Genomic DNA, 19,451 nt, shown 5'->3' with positions numbered 1-19,451 from the left:
CACAAGACATTTTACACATTTATTCAATAAAACTTTGTCCTGCATATATGTATGCAAATATACTGTACATGTAATCAATAATTATTGCACTATGCCACAGAAATTTACAGTTTATTAAGCCATTTTAAGACAAGCTGCTGGGAAACCATCTCCTTTGTGTCGACTGACCAGGTCCAGTAAAGCCTGCTTCTTATGAAGAGCACGTGATGACTCAAGTTCATACAATGTACACAGATTGAATAAAACTCCTTCATGAAGATTCCTTACTGGGTCTTCATGCACCAAAACTTCTAACGTCTTCAGTGCATCCATCAGTTTGCCCATATAAAGTGAACAAGCTGCCATATTGTTGACGGCCTGTAAAAAGAAAGAAGGGGGAGATATTTACTCAAAAGCTTCTCTGATTTGTATTAAAATTAACAATATTTGTCATTCTATGATCTTACAGAGGTGTTAGAAGGATCTGCTTCCACGGCTTGTTTGAAGTTTTGATATGCATCTGAGAAATTGTTCGTACACATAGCCTCTAATCCCCTGCAATATAAAAGATACAGTCACGTGCATGTACATGTAATAAATGCAATATAAAAGATACATGTAAATATCCCTGAGCAAACATTTATTATTTCAATAATTTGAAGAAAGCAAATGTAAAGTCACAAAATTGTAAAACTGTGCTTTATTCAACAGGGAGTATATAAAATTCATGAAATAAATTTCCATACATTCATCCCTCGTAATTTCTTGATCATAGATCATACACTGACTAAAGAAATCCATTTATGAAACGTGTAAAATAACATATCTGTTCAATTCTGTTGTTTGACTAAAGCAAATTATATTCATAATAAATGGAAATACAATATAACAGTGTGTTAAAAACTGTGTAAATTACTTTTTGATAGCATTCTTACACTGTATTGATTCACTAGTGAGCAAAAATTGTATTAACTACCTATTGATAGCATTTCTTCACTGTACTGATTTGTTGTTACTGTTACTACTATTGTGTTAAAATTGAATATATGATAGCATTCCTACACTATACGGATAGATCATTGCTGTTACTGCTAGAAAGTTAAAACTGTGTAAATTACCTGTTGATAGCATTTCTACATTGTATAGATTTGTCGCTACTGTTAGAGATCACCTCTGAATGCTTAAAGCACTCTTGGGCTTTGTCAACGTTCCCCATCTGCACAAAAAAAGAACAAAAACAAACATAAAACATTGCCATACATGTAATCCATACTATGTAGTAATAAGGCTTCAAGCACATTTCACCTGCAATACATTATGTTTACCTGTAAGTAAATACGACCCATTCCACTGAGTAGTCCTGCCTTCCTTGTGGGGTCTTTCTCTAGTAGACTATTGTATGTGGTCATGGCAGCTTCATAATCCTGTAATAGGTAAAAATACATTGAGCAACAAGCTAGGAAGCAAACATTTGAATGAGAAGACTTGGAGGACTTTAAAATCTTCCTTTATTGAACGTGAATCTTTAATGAAACTACCCCGGTATATTAAAACAAAAAATTCTAAACTATCAAGATTTATCACAAATAGCATAAGAAATCCAGTAGGTGAGATTTATCTTTCCAATATTCATTCTAAGTGACATTTTTTGTTTATTTAACCTGAAGACAAAAATAAGAAGAGTTTGCTGAAACATATCAAGTCTTCCTGAAAATTCTGCTTAATTTAAGGGTATGTCCTACAGTGATAATGCTGCTTAGTAAATAGCTTTCAACTCTAACAAAGAAGCTGAAAAATTTATTTTATGCATTATTGTGTGTACAAAACGAGATCTTACTCTTAATGCAAGGAAGGTATTTCCAATGACATATAAAACTTGTCTCTCACGTTCCTTCCAAATCTCCAAAGATCCTGAAAAGGAAGCATTGCACATATACATGTACATGTATTTAATGAATGAGATAAGGAAAATTTAACATAATCAATTATCTAAGTGCTATCAATCTAAGATTTTACAGAACCAATGTTAAGCTTAAAATCTTTTTTCCACACAATATATACCTTTCCTGCTTCCATCACTAAGCTGTATTGCACTTCCATCTTCTGCATATCCTTCTTGAAGGTTTTTAAGTATCTGCAATGACAGAAATGGTCTACATTTTAATATATTAAAAGCACAACCTGCCATCATTGAAGTAGTTTGCATTCTTTAAAGTTATGGACCAGTTAAATTAAACACACTTTCACTTGAGCAACTGTTTTTGACACAGTTTGGATGACACACCTTTTGAGTGACGGCCAGTATGTAGTAAAGCCTGTCTATTGTCTCCTGTGATCTTCCCATGTAATGTGGAATCTCAGCATGTAAAATCCTCATCCCAAATGGTACCATGGATCCTACAACAAAATAAATACATGCAAATGTTCTTCAAGCAATTTTTATAAAGTATGAAACTATTGAAAAAGTTCTAACCTTTGCGACCTGGATAAATGTGTGGATAAAATTCAAAGTAGAGGTCTGGGGTGTCTAGATTTTGGAAAGCCTGCATCTCTGACTCTGCCACACTGTACAGTCTTAGTTTCAGTAGAAGGGTAAAACGACAAAACCATAACTGTAAAGAATAGAACACAGAGTGGGCACTGCACATTTGAACTACTAAGTATGTTACTACAGGATATTAATGTGTGGAGGACTAATAAGATGAATACACAGTAAAACTTTTCTAATCCAGACACCACCAGTTTCATAAAAATTGGCAGGATAATTGAGACAACATTCCAGATTAGACATTTCTAACAATTGAATTTACTGAAATGGACTTAAAGTTTACATCGTACATGTATTAGACAAGTTTTCCAAATCACAACATTTGGATTACACAAGTTTCACTGTGCATGTACATTTCGAAGCTGTAAAATTGTGCGTAGTATACTACATATCAACTAGCACTGGTTAATGGATTATCTCTTTATTGCAAATTATAATGCAAATTAGAGTCCTATTAAAATCCTTCAACTGAACATTGCTAAAGAGTACATGACATATACAATGTACATTTACAGATTATTAAAAGATTACTACATGTGAACATCTACTATGACCAAAAGACTCTATATCAAAACTCAAAAGTTCTCAAGCTGAATTTTCTCATAAAAAGATATTTTGGGTAAAACATATCATGCTAGGCTTATGATTAAACAGTATATACATGTATACTAGTGCAATATCTGTTGCTAAAAGCCCCTATTTGAAATAACCCTATTGGTAATTGCAACATTAGCTGTTACAATGTGCAAAAAGAGGAAAAAAATTTACCTGTATTGTATGCACTGTATGCTGGGTAATTTCACCAGCTTTACCAGGGCCCTGGCCCGCTGCTGTTAACAACCTTCTGCACATGTCTATAGCTGATCGATAACAACCACCTTTCTGCAATGATGAAATGCCACAGAAACATTCAATAGAAACACAACAAGAATAATAGATAAGGTAAAATAATGAGTTTCCTTTTTTAGTTGAAAGGAAGCCATAACTTTTTTTTAGTAACATTACGCTTTGATTTGGTCCCTTTTACATATGACCAATGCTGCATTTTCTTACAATGAGAGCTTTAAGTCCCTCCACATCCTGTGTCACACTGTCTACAGTCAGAATTTGTCTTTTGATAGCTTCCTGTTCTCCCATATATCTGTACACTAAATCTCTCACAGGATCACCCTATGATACAGATACATGTACATGTATATATTTAATCTTAATTTAGAACTTTACATAAAGCTCAAATCCAATGTTATTGGACATGCACAGGAAAAACAAGTGCCATGCAATCAACTTTTGTGATTCAAATTATGTAAAAACAATTTTATTTATCTATTTTACTTTATTTATTCTTTTTTTTTTTTCAAATTAAAACACACTTTTATAAAGTTTAAAAATAATAAAAATTTTATTAAATCATTTTTTGGTCATTAAAACTCATTTTTATGAAGTTTCAAAGATATTAAATACCTGTGGTTCATCAACCACAATGCCAGGAGTACTCAGCTCCTCCAGGGAAGGGGTGTAAGTACCAGGTACACTTGTTGCTATTGTCAGTAGAGTTTGTCTGGTGCCATCAGCTGGAATCCAGGCATCATGCTGTCTGTCAGACTCGCTCATTTGTAAGCTTGTTGTAAATGGATCTGTGGTATCTACATTTGGTAAAGACTGGAATGTGTTAGTAGCACTACTCTCCAAATCTAATGTTCCCTGCACTGCAGCCTCTTTTTCTTCTACAAAAGATAAATAAAGAGCCCCATAGTACACATAGTAAACATGTCCATACTTGAAGATGAAAAGCAAAAATAACCAGGAGAAAAGTCGAAGTTCTAAAATGTCAAGTATACTTAAGATTACATATAATCCTTTGTAGGAATATAAATCAAATTTTCAACTTACCATTAACATGTGTTGGAAAGACTGGTGTGCTTGGTGTCAATAATGGTGCAACATTTACAGCCGACAGAGGGTGTCCACTGAATGGCTGATTGACAGGAGAAGGAATTATGGGAGGAGTTGGTATTGCACCCTGGGAATGCTGACTGGATATGGATAATTGTGTATTGTAGTCTTGATGCATTGTTTCTGAAGTGGTTCTATGTCTTTCATTCAGATGGATATCTGTTATTCCTCCAATTGCTTGGTCAATGTCTGCTGGGCCACTCTCAGCAGTGAAAGATTCAAAATCTTCTTTATCATCTATCAACTGCATGGAGGCCTCCATAACATTTAAATCATTCTCAGGAACAGCTTCAAAATCAACACTTTCTGGCTCATCTTTAGAGAGTCTCCTTTCTAACATATCATGGTGAACTACTATTTCACCACTATCTCTTGTCTCAGATTGTTGGTCATTGGTTTGATTGAAAAGATCTTGTTGTTTCACTTCCACTGCTTGTGGTTGCTCTGTTTCCTCTGCTTGTGGTGAGCTCAGTATAACCTCCTCCTGACTTTGTCCACTGCTTAGTGCACTAAATGGATCATTTTCCTGACTGTCACTAGTAAAGTAGCTACTTATATTGATTTGATCTTTAACAGGACTACCAAACAGCTTTTCTTCCAATGTTTCTACAGAGGTTGTGTCTAAATTTATTGGTACCTCTGTACTTTGGTTCTCTGTGATTGTTTCCTTCACTCCTGAACCTGATATCTCTATCCCAGTATCTTCATACCTTTCATCCTCTGCAATACTTGGATTGCTGCCACCGAGATCTTCCAGTAGAGATAATTCATCAGTCATTGGTCCTAACGCAACAGAGTCCAAGGTGTCTGAAGTGGCCGAGTGCACAATCCGATTTGTGACTTCAGGTGAGAGAAGGCTGTCATCAAACTGGCTATCGTCAAGAAATTCATCTTCTAATACATCAATAATCTTGTCACCTGACATCTATTAAGATGATAAAAAGAACAAAATTTCTTACATATCCTTACCAAAATTGTTACACATGTAGTGATAATTAAAAATGAGCTTCTGGGGAAATACTATACTAGTGCAGAAATGTCTAAATCTGGATGGGGATATTTTGACTTGATCATGTTTTGACTCAAACCTCAACAGTCTAGACGAACTCCAAAAACAGCGTTTCCGGAAGTAAGAAATTGAGACTGAAAAAGACTCCGAAAATAGAGTCCGCGCATGCGCACATGCACAAAAAATGGCGATTTTTCGGCAAAAATGATGGGTCTACAAAAACTGTCTGTGCAAAGTTTTGGAAAGCATGGCAATTATGCCAGTACTCAGAAATGCTAAATAAAAGACTTCGGAAGAGATCGTATTTGTCAGATTTTTGATTTTATTTGCAAAAAAGGAGATATTTACTTTCAAAGTTGACGTTTGAAGTCAGGTCAATTACAGAGAAAATGATACGTTTGAGAAGTAAATATGCATAATAAAAGGGATATATATGCAAAATGGGACAATATATATTGTAACTGTTAAAAACTTTACTGAATTTTACACATAAATTAGCATTCCGGTATTTTTATTTGTGTACGACATCTGAATTGAACGCGTAAGTTCTTACAATCGTTATTTACCGATTTTTTATCACATACGAACAGATATTATTCTAAAAACATTTTTAAAACTATTAGCTATCAATATGATATCTTTAAAAACCACTCTTCTAGAAATTAAGGTCATAACATGTCTTCTAAAAATGAACCTGTGAATATCTCTCCTCTGTGGTGAGAAATACGCATTTTTTAATTAAAATAAATATAAGCTGGGTGTCTTCAAAAACAAATAAAAGCACATTTATTGTAGGAACAACATAAAATTTAAATCAAGGAGACAATAAATCAAATAAGAAAATAATTCTTACCGGCAGTATTGAATTCGATGTGACTGTCGTATATCCAATTTACTACTATGCAAGAGTTTGAAGCAATAAATAAGTCAATATCCACAAAATAATTTAATAAATATAATTATCCTTTCAACAAAAATTAAAATAAAGTCACAATGCACTAAATACAGCCATTATGCAGCCGTATATTTGGAGAAAGCGAACGACAATCCATCGTTTATTTACATCGGACGCCATTTTGCCGCAATGCATGATGGAGCCAAAGACTTCGTTTTCGGAGTTCACGCCGTTTTTAGAGTTCGTCTAGACTGCTCAAGGAAGCCTACTTCATTTTCATTCAACATTGATTCACTTTATCATGTTTACTGTCCCAGCAGAGATAATGACATGAAAAGCGGACAAAATAACATGATCATTTCCACAGTTTTGCATTAAAAAAAATCGTCTGTAAAAATCTGCACCAAAATAAGCCAAATATTACATAAAGCATACCACTTTACCTTGCCTTCAGCCTTGGTACTGAAACTTCAAACTGTGAACTTCTTGAGGTGATATTTTGTGACATATGTCGTAAAATTTGATGTCCCCATTTATTTTAATTTTAAAAGGAAAAGTCATTGAAATGATTTTTTAAATACGCTATCTGTTCTGTTTATTGCTTTATTTTAAAAATGTTCCCAATATTTCTTTTAAAGAGAAGGAGAGAAAATTACGACAATCAAAGACTGAACACCATGGAAGATGAGGCTCCTGTCATCTATGGATTAGAATTTCAAGTACTTCTCATTAATCTGATATAAGCTCATGTCATTATTTATCAGATGAAACGTATTTTGCTTACAACTACCTGATTAAAATGTTCAGCTTAACTAAAATGTTATAACTGTCTTGGGACTAGCTGCAGAACTGTAACTCTCTAGTTGAGAAAATTCGGACAGACAAACCGATCCGAGTATTGTAAAAACTCTCGATTTACACCGCTGCTCTTTTGTTGCTCGCTTCGACTATTATTTTTTGTATTAAATGCGTAACATTGTTATATATATCAGGTCTAGGAAAATCACTATATTTAGCTATATAGCTAAATCTACCTATATAGCTTTATTTACCTATATAATATAGCTTTATTTAGCTATTTCAGAGTAAATTTCTGTTTTATGAAAAGCAGACAAAAAGTCGCATAATGCAGCAGTATTAGTTTTCAACTTTGAAATGGACTGAAAACAATTCACCAAAAACCCACTTTTAAAAATGTTTCTCCTTTTGTGCAATTGCAATCAAAGATCTAAAAGTTTTGGGGCTATGTATAACAGTTAATCTGTGAATAAGCAGCTACTTTAACAAAGAAAAGCAGTTTTGGTCAACAAGATAATTGATTGGTAATAATTCAGCACAATGCAAGGCAATCACACTTAGTCATGCCTCATCGCACTTCCAGTAACGGACAGCTATCCAAACAATAGAGATGCATTTTTTGGTTAAAAAGTGTTTAAAAGAGGCAATGTTTTTACTATCTATGCCCTAGGTTGTTTTTATCAAACCTTTTTAAAAAAATATCAGCCATAATTTTCATGCGACTTTTTGTTTGCTTTTCATAAAACAGAAACTTATTCTAAAATAGCTAAATAAAGCTATATTATATAGGTAAATAAAGCTATATAGGTAAATTAAGCTATATAGCTAAATATAGCTAACCACTCCGAAATGATTTTGAAGAATATAAAAGGAGTTGCACTGAAAATATCTACCAAATTAATGATAACAAACCTTTTTGAGATTGTATATGCCTTTTAACCTAAAAAATAATCCATATAAATACGAAAATTCAACTCATTTTCTCAACGTTTTTTCCTCGCTTTAAATTTAATGCAATGTTTACATTCGGAACTCTCTAGATTGTTCATAGAAAATGCACAGAGTTCGAGTTATCGCCCGTGTTTATTTTGCAACATTGCCAATACACGGAACGAATTCTATCGTTAAACCGGGTCCGTAGGACAATATCATTTTAACGATAGAACATTCTATCTACTGACAAGTATGAAGCCATGTGACATTATGACTCACTTATGGTCATATACTGCACAGTATTTAATTACACAGTTTAAATAAATCACATTTCAAAGATATTAGAAATTTAAAACATTATAACCGATTTACTTACCGACTCCGCATTTAATTAGCAGACAATTTAAAATCAATCTAACTGTGGAAACATGAGGTTATTCAAGTTCAAAATCGGTGGGAATTTTAATTTGAACATAAATAACATATATCATGTTTATCTTCACTCAATCTCTTATTTTTATTTTTTATCTCAGATACGCCGTATTTAGCTTTATTTTTTTTTATTTTGCATTTGACATGTGATATCACAAAAATTCCAAAAGATAGAATTATTTTTAAATTATGTGAAGAAGCAGCAAAGAATTGTACATTTAATGATGTTTTAGTCATAAAAAATGAGCAACAAATAACACTGCAATTATATTTTAGAAAAATGCATTTTTCATTGAAATACGTATGTAGTGGAAAAATAAAGTTATGACTCATTTATGGCCAAGTATTGTAGCTCTCTGGTTTGTCTTTCTGAATTTTCTCAACCAGAGAGCTACAGTTCTGCAGCTATCTTGGGACAAACCCAAACTACAGGCAGAATACGTCCCATAGTCAGACTTGTCGAAATTTTGAAATCACTTTCAGACATTTGGTCTGACAAAGTCAAATGTTCTGTTGGACTGGATGAAGTTTTGTCAGACCAGATACGTGTACCCTTTTTTAACACTGAGAAAGGAAAATAAATAACTGCACCAAAATGCCATATAAGGACATTGGCAAGGTTCCTGGTTATTGTATAGAATTTTCAAGAACATTTGAGTAGGTTTAAGTGGACTAAATATGCTATATTCTGGATCGTTTTACCTACCAATCCAGCATTCTTTTTTAGATTTTGTCAAATTAGTGTTTTTACAATTCTTAATGCATTTTCTATGTAAAATGTTGATAAAAGGGACCTACATAATTTTTCACCATAATATTTCTTCAAAACCCATTTATTTCATACAGTTTTTGTATTATATACATTATTGTAACTTCATTTCCTATGACTTCTAGATATTTTGGTTGAAAATGTATATATAGAAAAAAGACATGGATATACCAGCACCGATCATCATTTTTGAGTTGCGTCCCTTAACAGCTAAAATTGGTCAAGTGACTGGTTGATTGTTTTTATCATGTAATTGACTGAACTGATTGAAATACATTGTCATAAAAATATTAGCATGGATTTATTTTTAACTTTTATTCGTAATTACTAAATGCTGATTCCTTCACACGACCTAAGAACTGTTCTCAGTGGGCATGGTCGACCTACCTTTCAGCATATGTCACATCTTTGCCCTTCCCAGCATACTGAGCATAACTATGGTAAATGATGACCTGTTTGGTCTTTGTCCCTGAATACAATGTACAACAAAGCCATTACTACTTTTCTTTCTTGCTGTATAGATGATTCTACCTGTTGAAGGAAGTACACGTGCTTTTGTTTACCTCTGTAACATACGCTTTACTGGTTTTCACCGCTTAGAGAATTCTACACGGGAGATCACTCTCAATCACTATTTTACAAGTGAAAAAACCCATGTATTAAACCTTTTTTCTCTGGAAAGCCCTGACTTGCCAATGTCCTTAATATTTTCAACAGTCTTCAATCTCACAAGTTTCTTTTCTTAGGATAGAGAGTCTTTAATCAGAGACATAAATGACATGTTTTATGTCTTTGCTTTAACAAATTTAATTGACCATCATCTCCACACTTCCATCTCTTCTGTTTTCGTGACCTTCACCTGTGCATCCCAATCCCAATTAATCTTTAAGATTTTCGTCTCGATTTTTTCAAACGGTCATTTGGACTGACGTTTTCTTGTAAGTTACCAGTCCAGGCAAATTTTTACCGGCCTTACCAATAGGATGGACAATTTTCGACAAGTCTGCATAGTTGCAATGTAGCAAATCAAAGCAGATTTGCTGCGGCGTGATTTTGAAGAATACAAAATACAAAAGGAATTGCACTTAAAATAACTATCAAATTAATCATAAACCTTTTTGAGCTTGTGTATGTCATCTACCCTAAAAAAAATCCATATAATTATTAAAGAAAAAAATCAGCATTTTGAAATCTTTCAGCATTTTTTTCTCATTCAAATACATGCCATGTTGACATTTGAAACTTTCTGGATTGTTCATAGCATATGCATAGAAATATTGCATACACACAGATGGAATTGTATCATTAAACCTGGTCATTATCATTTTAATGATAGAACTATTTAGTGTACCATCAGATTTTTTCAGAAGTATTTCCTCAATTAATGATGTAGAACAAACAATACAATGTATACTCATTAGTTTATAGATTGAACATATTTTATTGATTTTCAGGCAAGATCAATCTCCGCACAGTCAGCTGAGACAGAGCAGATACGATTTCTGGTTGGGACACAATCTCTTCGATCTGAGAATCAGGTATCCATACTTAAATTAACCTTTTATAGAATTACTGAAATGCCAACCTCCACTTAAAAGTTTGCAGTAAAAACACTGTATTACTGTACAGTATTTTTAAATACAAATGTATATCTCAATAACAATGATTTATCTATGTTTTAGGTTCATCATATTGACTTTGATGATGAAAACAATGTTCTCAATAAAAATATTTTTCTACACCGTGAAGGAGAGATATGGAATCTTACCGCATCAACTGTTGACAAGAATTTACTGACAACATGCTACAATAAAAGTAAGAGTGCAGAATAATTGAAAATAAATGTGTGTGTGATGATGAGTTTCTTCTGCAGTTAGGGTATTTTAAAAGTAAACTTTTCATTATGTTTATACTGTACAAACCATGCTACTAAATGTATGTACATATATCAGTGTTCGTACTTAAATGAAAAGTATTATTCTAGCTTCAGAATCCAAGGCAGAAATGAAGGCTGCCCTATGGAGGATACCATGTGATTTGGATAATTCAGATGACAGTTCTCATTCCTGTCTAGAACTTGTCTGCCATCTTAACAATGCAGATTACGGTGACATGAAGAGGTTACTGAATCAGTTTGAATTTACTTCATACACAAATTAGTTATGCATTCTTTGCATGTATATACAGTAAAACACTCTTATAGCAAAGCACCTTTATTTTTTTACCTTGACCTTTCCTTTTACCTTGACCTCACTTTTCTTATATTATTGTTTGAACCAGTTTCAAATGAACTATTTGATTAGCTGCAGAACTGTAGCATTATGGTTTTATATTTTAGTTGTTGGCCATAACGCTACAGATCCTGTTATGTAAATAAAGTGCAATTTACGGCACAAGATTTTCTATGCATTTTGGGGATGTATTTCGCCACTTTCCATTTTTGGTCAATCAACAACCTTTCATCCCCTAATTCTAGACATATTCTATAACCAACCTGTATATTTTATCCACCTCCTAATTAACCATTTATCAGTGTTTATAGTCGTCTCTACAGACCAATAAAATTTTTATGCCGTCCGACAACAAAGTCACAACAAGCGAGTTTATTGGTCTGTAGAGACTATATAGGGTTAGGAGGTGGATAAAATATACAGGTTGGTCATACAATATGTGTAGAATTAGGGGACTAAAGGTCGTTGATTGACCAATGCTGGAAAGTGGCGAAATACATCCCCAAAGTGTGCAGAAAATCTTGTGCCGTAAATTGCGCTTTATTTACATCACAGGATCTGTAGTGTTATGGTCAAAGACTAAAATATAAACCATAATGCTACAGTTCTGCAGCTCCTATTTGATATATTTTATTAAACCTTATGTGCTGATATGTATTGATGAGAAGTATTCAACTTTATCAATTTTTTTTTTACCTTGACCTTTCTTCTGACCTTGACCTCACTTTTCTTTAATTTGTGTTTAGCTAAGTTTCAAAGAAAGTTTTTTTTTTTTATCAAACTATTTGCTGATATGTATTGTTGAGAGCTAATCAACTTCATCAACATTTTTTTACCATGACCTTTCCTTTGACTTTGATCTCACTTTTTATCAACATTTTTACCCTGATCTTTTAATTTGTGTTTAGCTCAGTTTTAAGAAACAAATCAAAATATTTTATCAGTCTTCATTTGCTGATATATTTTGATGAGTTCTATTGAACTGCATCAACATTTTTTGTCCTTGGCCTTTCCATTGACCTTGACCTTACTTTTCTTAAATTTGTATTAAGCTCATTAGCTCAGTTTCAAAGAAACTATTCAAGGTATTTTTATGAAAGCTTATGCACTGATACATATTTTGATGAGAGAATTCATCAACTATGTCCAATTTTTTTATGTTGACCTTCCCAATGACCTTTGCCCTTACTATTTATTTTGTATGAAACTCAGTTTTAAAGAAAGTATTCAAGTTATTTTCATCAAACTTCATATACCAATACAGATTTTTATGTTACTTTATGTTACATTACCAATGAACCCTGGGTAGGGCATTCATGTCCCATGAACACATTTCTAGTTTTCTTAATATGTAAGGATATTCTTTCTTTGCTTGAATGTTGCAAATCCAAAATCAAATATAGCTAGTTAGCTTTCTAGGTAATTCTCTATGCTAAAACCAAGTACAAGTATTTATATTTAAAGTATCAGTAAGTTCACATTTTTAGCTCACCTGAGCCAAAGGCTCAAGTGAGCTTCTCTGATCAAAATTTGTCTGTTGTCGTTGTTGTCGTTAACTTTTCACAGTTTCATCTTCTTCTCCAGAACCACTGGGCCAATTTCAACCAAACTTGGCACAGAGTATGCCTGGGTCAAGGGGATTCAAGTTTGTTCAAATGAAGGGCCAAGTCCTCTTCCAAGGGGAGATAATTACAAATTAGTGAAAAATTAATGGCATCTTTAAAAAATCTTCTTCTCAAGAACAAATGGTCCAGGAAAGATGAAACTCATGTGGAATCATTGTCAGGTAGTGCAGATTCAAATTTGTTCAAAGCATGACCCCCGGGGATAGGGTGGGGCCACAATGGACAATCAAAGTTTTACATAGGAATATATAAGAAAAATCTTTAAAAATCTTCTTCTCAAGAACAGCAAAGCTATGATTGGTCATATTTATATGGAAGCATCCTCAGGTAGTGTGGATTCAAGTTGTTCAAATCATGACCACCCGGGGGTAGGGTTGGGCCACAATGGACATCAAAGTTTAACATAGGAGTATATAGAAAAAATCTTTAAAAATCTTTTTCTCAAGGACAGCAAAGCCGTGATTGCTCATATCTATATGGAAGCATCCTTAGGTCATATAGATTCAAGTTTGTTCAAATCATGTCCCCCAGGGGTAGGGTTGGGCCACAGTGAAAGTTCAAACTTGTAGGAAAAAAAGCCACAGTTAGTCAAAGAAATATGTAAGCATCCTTAGTTAATGTAGATTCAATTTCGTTCAAATCATGAACCCCATCCCCCCCCCCCCCCTCTTTGCTAGGGGTAGGTCAGAACAATTATGCATGTAAGCTTTTCAATACTTAACTGATTTTTGTTTTTTTCCTAGCTGCAGTGCTCAGGTGAGTGATATGGCCCATGGGCCTCTTGTTTGAAACTAGCCATTTTGAGAGACAATAGCAACATTTTCTTGATATTGTGTATTTTCAGTGTGTTATGGCACCCAACAGGTGATACCACTACACTAGTCGGTATCTCAGACAGTCATTTACTCACCTGGGACTTTGATGCTTCATCCTCTGTAGCCAAGGTGAGTATTCTTGTCCTTAAATAACAAAAATTTAAATATGGATTACTTTCAATAAATGATTTTAAACGATAGTTGAAAAAACACAAATTTCTTCCATACCTAAGACATCTCCCAATCCTCATTTCTTCCATCTCCAGATTCAGATCAAATGTAAAATAAACGGAACCAAATACATTTACAAAAATATCATTCACATATTTCCACTTGAAACTAAAATGATGGTATTCATAACATTTAAATGTTTTTAAGATTAAGGAATCTACTGGCCTCGAAAGTAAGGGTCAGCCAAAATTCACCTGTGCGAGATGGAACCCCCATCACAACTGTACACAGGTAGCCACGGCTAATGATTCCTGCATTAGGGGCTGGGACATAAGATCCATGAAGTAAGTAGTCACAGAATTCAACCTAAGATGCAGATTTATTTTAAATTAAGTGGTATAAATGTACAGTTTAAGTATATTTTTACCATACATTTTTCTGTATAGCTCTCTGGTATGGCAAAATTGTGATGGACAACCATTGCTCACCCCGTTTTACCAGATTTGCAGCTTTTTTTTTTTTTTTTTTGGTACTGTATTTAAAAGTTCACAGAAAGTTAAGTTTATTTATGAGTAAATCTTTTTATTTTGTGATGGTATATCTTAAATACGTTGAGCTTGAAATGGCCAAAAAGACACGGATTATCCTGAAAATAATTGAATGTTTTGGTGATTTGAAGTAATTCCGTACATGTATTAGGTGAAAAGAATAATAAAACTAATGAATTTTTTATTCAATTTGTAGAATTGATAATCACAGTGAAATTCCTTTCTTTACAGACAAGTATACAACATAGAAAATGCTCATGGACAGTTAGTGAGGGATATGGACTTTAATCCCAATAAGCAATATTACTTAGTGAGTTGTGGTGATGACTGTAAAATAAAATTCTGGGACACAAGAAACCCAACAGAGCCTCTTAAAGTTCTTTCTGAGCATTCACATTGGTAAGTATTTGCACCCTCTCTTTATGACACATGCGTGATCACACATCTTTGTCTAACACATGAATTTCATGCATGTTTCCCTATGTTTTTGTCAGGGTGTGGTCTGTGAAGTACAACCACTTTCATGATCAGCTGTTATTAAGTTCCAGTAGTGACAGTCGGGTGATCTTACACAGTGTGGTGTCCCTCTCCTCAGAGCCTTATGGTCACCTCGCAGAAAATGAGGATAGCGATGAAGATGCCGAAGACAAGTAACGTCCATTTTTTTCATATTACTTGTACATGTGACAGTTAGATGTAGTTTAAAGCAAAACTTTCCATTAATTTCTGTAATATTTACAGTTAAAGCAATTACTTGTTACAGATTACATGTGTATATGCATTGGATATGTGCAAATCTTCATGGCATCAAGTGTAGTTGTCTATAGGCCAACTGATAACTAAAATATAGATAAAACTATCCAGCAGATCTATTGAAGTAGACAAAATTTCTACTTGCATGTGTTTAAAGAAAAAAATAAATTGATGGTGTTTTTAGGTCACCTGAGTCACTCAGGTGACCTATTGCTATCCGTTCTCGTGCGTTAACATTTGAACATTTTTAGCTTCTTCTCTGAAACCGCTTAACCAATTTCAACCAAATTTGGCATATAGCATCTATGGGTGAAGGGGAACAAAAATTTTGAATTTCATGGTCCCTGCCCCCCTGGGGCCTGAGGGGTGGGGCTAAAACCACCAAAAATAATGCAATCTTTAAAAATCTTCTTCTTTACTCCTGGACATCAAGCAGTGAAACTGTTGGCATGATTGTAATAAGCATTGAGCCCTCTACCAAAATTGTGAAATTCATGGCCCCAAGGTCAGGGGTTCTGGCCCCAGGGTTGGGCTATATAGATCATATAGTGAAAGTGCATTATTTCTTTGAAAATCTTCTTCTCTGCTCCTGGGTATTAAATAAGGTAATTATGTACATAGTTATGAAGAGCAAGAGTGCCTCTTCCAAAATTGTGAAATTCATGGCCCCGGGGTTAGGGGTTCTGGTGTAAGGGCGGGGCTCTATTGATTATATAGTGAAAATGCATTAATTCTTTGAAAATCTTCTTCTCTGCTCCTGGGTATTAAATAAAGTAACTAAGTACATAGTTATGATGAGCAAGAGTGCCTCTTTCAAAATTGTGAAATTCATGGCCCCAGGGTCAGGGGTTCTGGTGTTAGGGCGGGGCTCTATAGATTATATAGTGAAAAAGCATTAATTCTTTGAAAATCTTCTTCTCTGCCCCTGGGTATTAAGTAAAGTAACTAAGTACATAGTTATGATGAGCAAGAGTGCATCTTCCAAAATTGTGAATGTCATGGCCCCAGGGTCAGGGGTTCTGGTGTTAGGGCGGGGCTCTATCAACTATCTAGTGAAAATGCATTAATTCTTTGAAAATCTTCTCTGCTCCTGGGTATTAAATTAAGTAACTAAGTACATAGTTATGATGAGCAAGAGAGCCTCTTCCCACATTGTGAATTTCATGGCCCCAGGGTCAGGGGTTCTGGTGTTAGGGCGGGGTTCTATCGACTATATAGTGAAAATGCATTAATTCTTTGAAAATCTTCTCCTCTGCTCCTGGGCATTAAGGTGATAAACTAAGTACATAGTTATGATGAGGAGGTGGGCCCCTTCCAGAATTGTGAAAGCCATGGCCCCTGGGTCAGGGGTTCTGGTGTTAGGGCAGGGCTCTATTGATTATATAGTGAAAATGCATTAATTCTTTGAAAATCTTCTTCTCTGCTCCTGGGTATTATTTAAACAAACTAAGTGCATGGTTATGATGCATAAGGATGCCTTTTTAAAAATTGTGAATTTCATGGCCCCAGGGTCAGGGGTTCCTGTGTTAGGGCGGGGCTCTATTGATTATATAGTGAAAATGCATTGATTCTATGAAAATCTTCTTCTTTGCTACTGGAGATTATTTAAACAAACTAAGTGCATGATTATGATAGGCAAGGATGCCTCTTCCAAAATTTTTAAATACATGGCTTCAGTTTTTGGGGTTCTTGAGGAGGGGGGCTCTATTGATTATATAGTGAAAATGCATTAATTCTATTAATTAATCATTAAGTAATCCTGTCTGCTCCTTAGTGTTGAGCTGATAAATAAATTGCTTAGCTATGATGAAGATGGGAGCTTCGAACAGAATTTTTAAATCTTGTGGTCCTAGGGTCAGGGGTTCTGGCATAACGAGGAAGGGGGGGGGGGGGGCTTTGATGATATAGTGGAAAAGTGTTAATTCTTTGAAGTCCATAGTTATGATGCTGAGGGTAACTCTTCCAAATTTGTAAATTTCTTGACCTTTGGTCTTGGGTTCTGGTGTTAGGGTAAGGCTTTGTTGAATCTGTAGTGAAAATGCATTGTACCTGTGAAATTCTTCTCGAAAGCAAACTGAGTAAAAGTTTAAATGATATAAGTAAGTGTATTTCTACCAGATTTTTGAACATCTGGACAATTTGTCTATTAAGCAGTCTGGTCCTGGACAGGGCTCTATTAATTTGTATTCTACTGAGAGAAGTTATTCCCCTTTTCCATTCACCTTTGATAATTAATCACTGTAAATAATGTATTTGAAAGACTAATAGAATAAGATAATTATGCAAAAATGTTTATCGTATAATTCAAAAAGTACTTTCTTAGTTTTAATAATCAGGCAGACCTGTAAGTAATAGATAAATAAAAATGAGACAAAAATAACTTATCTTATTAAAAGTTCTTCAAAGACCATAAGAGAGGTCAATGCTAGAGGTCTTAATATGGGTTTAAAAATAGTACAGAAGCACTAATAGTTTGTTAATAGTCTGCATGGTGATAATATTAAGTGGGGGACAGATTAGAACTTAAGTTATGAGTTGATACTGAATACTAGACTAATTATTTTGTTGATCCTGATCTTCCTACTTCTCTTGCTTTAGGGCAACAAAGCTTCATCTGTCAGTGTATTTAACTTCTAAATTGTTGTATTATACTCAGGTGACCGTTAAGGACCTTGGGCCTCTTGTTCTCATTGTCAGGTCAGCAGAGCCACCAAAGGACGGGGTGATTGCAACTTACGAGGAGCATGAGGATAGTGTTTATGCCTCCTGTTGGTCCACGGCTGATCCCTGGGTATTTGCCTCCTTGAGTTACGATGGTCGTCTTGTGATTAACAGGGTCCCTCGTGCAGAAAAATACAAAATTCTTTTATGATGTTATCTCATTTAAAATAACTTTTATTCAGATATTTGATACTTTGTTTATTTCCTGTAAGGGCAGTGTAAGGACTTTACAATACCCATAAGTGCAAACATTTACTTGTATGCATGAATGATAAGTGCAATATACATGCAACTGTATGCCTATTTAATTTTAAGATTAAATTAATAAAATGTACATATTTTATGCTCGTGTTCAACAATGCATTTTTTAAGTGTCTCAAGATTTTGGCACTGTTCTAAAGAGTATTGATTGATCTTTCAGAACTTTAGAGTCTTTCTGCAAAATTTATTTAATATTTTGCTGAATTTCCACCATACAGCAAAACTATCATGATGAACTGATTGGTTGTGACTACTTATTGATAGATTTGTACTCCATTTACAGTCTTTGTACCAGACTTCTCTAATAGGAGGAATATCATTTCACCTTCCCTGTGCCATTTACCAAAATTCTATTTATCAAGATTCTATATACCAGTACATCATGTCCATACAAGATAGTGATTTGAAAACTCTCATTCATTTAACCTGTTGCACTGTACCATGATATTACATTATAAATGCGCTCCATATGTTAATTTTAATTTGTCAGCTTCAGAACTAATAGATCTGTGCAGACAATAAACATTAATGGAGTTTAATAACTGGACCAAATTTTATTTAATTCTATTTTCACTGAAAGTAAAAGTTTGTGATGTTTTCGGGCTGAGCAATATCTCTTATAGGAACCAGTTCTTAATAAGTGATTTAAACTGAATATCTCCTTGCCCCTGCATCACAAAATATTGTGGCCAGCTCCTGTGTTTTAAATTTAGGTACTCTTGATCTTTATAGATCTAATTCAAAAGCAACAACAGAGTTTGTTTCAGCGAGTTATTAACAGTATCCAATAACAGCTTAAATCTTAATTATGAAAGCCCAAGCACCAATCATTCAACAGTTATAGTCAAGGGTATTGTTTTCTAAAAGTAGGTCAAACTCCAAGGTCAAGGCCAAAGGTCAAAATTAATGGTACACAGTGGAAAACATTGTCATCAGAAATACACATATGCAAAATATAAAAGCCCGAGCACCAACTGTTCAAAAGTTATGGCCAAGGTTAAAGTTTTTCA

At 34.2% G+C, this 19,451-nt stretch overlaps 2 protein-coding genes across 2 annotated transcripts; one reads left to right on the top strand and one right to left on the bottom strand.

The window, feature by feature from the left end:
• Positions 1–5: 5 nt before the first annotated feature.
• On the bottom strand, positions 6–5,409 carry LOC133184434 (trafficking protein particle complex subunit 12-like). The gene is made up of 12 exons (XM_061319513.1): positions 4,418–5,409; positions 3,989–4,251; positions 3,581–3,697; positions 3,296–3,409; positions 2,453–2,591; positions 2,264–2,376; positions 2,041–2,113; positions 1,817–1,890; positions 1,305–1,403; positions 1,098–1,195; positions 447–534; positions 6–357 (listed from the first exon to the last, which is right to left on the bottom strand). The coding sequence occupies exons 1-12, from the start codon at positions 5,403–5,405 to the stop codon at positions 115–117; spliced, it is 2,409 nt and encodes an 802-aa protein (XP_061175497.1). The 5' UTR covers positions 5,406–5,409; the 3' UTR covers positions 6–114.
• Positions 5,410–7,028: 1,619 nt separating this feature from the next.
• LOC133184435 (EARP and GARP complex-interacting protein 1-like) lies at positions 7,029–18,523 on the top strand. The gene is made up of 9 exons (XM_061319514.1): positions 7,029–7,103; positions 10,771–10,854; positions 10,999–11,131; positions 11,301–11,436; positions 14,017–14,116; positions 14,366–14,502; positions 14,938–15,105; positions 15,201–15,356; positions 18,157–18,523. The coding sequence occupies exons 1-9, from the start codon at positions 7,062–7,064 to the stop codon at positions 18,329–18,331; spliced, it is 1,131 nt and encodes a 376-aa protein (XP_061175498.1). The 5' UTR covers positions 7,029–7,061; the 3' UTR covers positions 18,332–18,523.
• Positions 18,524–19,451: the final 928 nt, after the last annotated feature.

Source organism: Saccostrea echinata, unplaced genomic scaffold (assembly GCF_033153115.1).
Source record: "Saccostrea echinata isolate AGI-Se365-2 ecotype Australia unplaced genomic scaffold, CSIRO_AGI_Sech_v1 ptg000010l, whole genome shotgun sequence".
In the NCBI taxonomy this organism is placed as follows: domain Eukaryota; kingdom Metazoa; phylum Mollusca; class Bivalvia; order Ostreida; family Ostreidae; genus Saccostrea; species Saccostrea echinata.
This window is presented reverse-complemented; position numbering and strand designations above follow the sequence as displayed.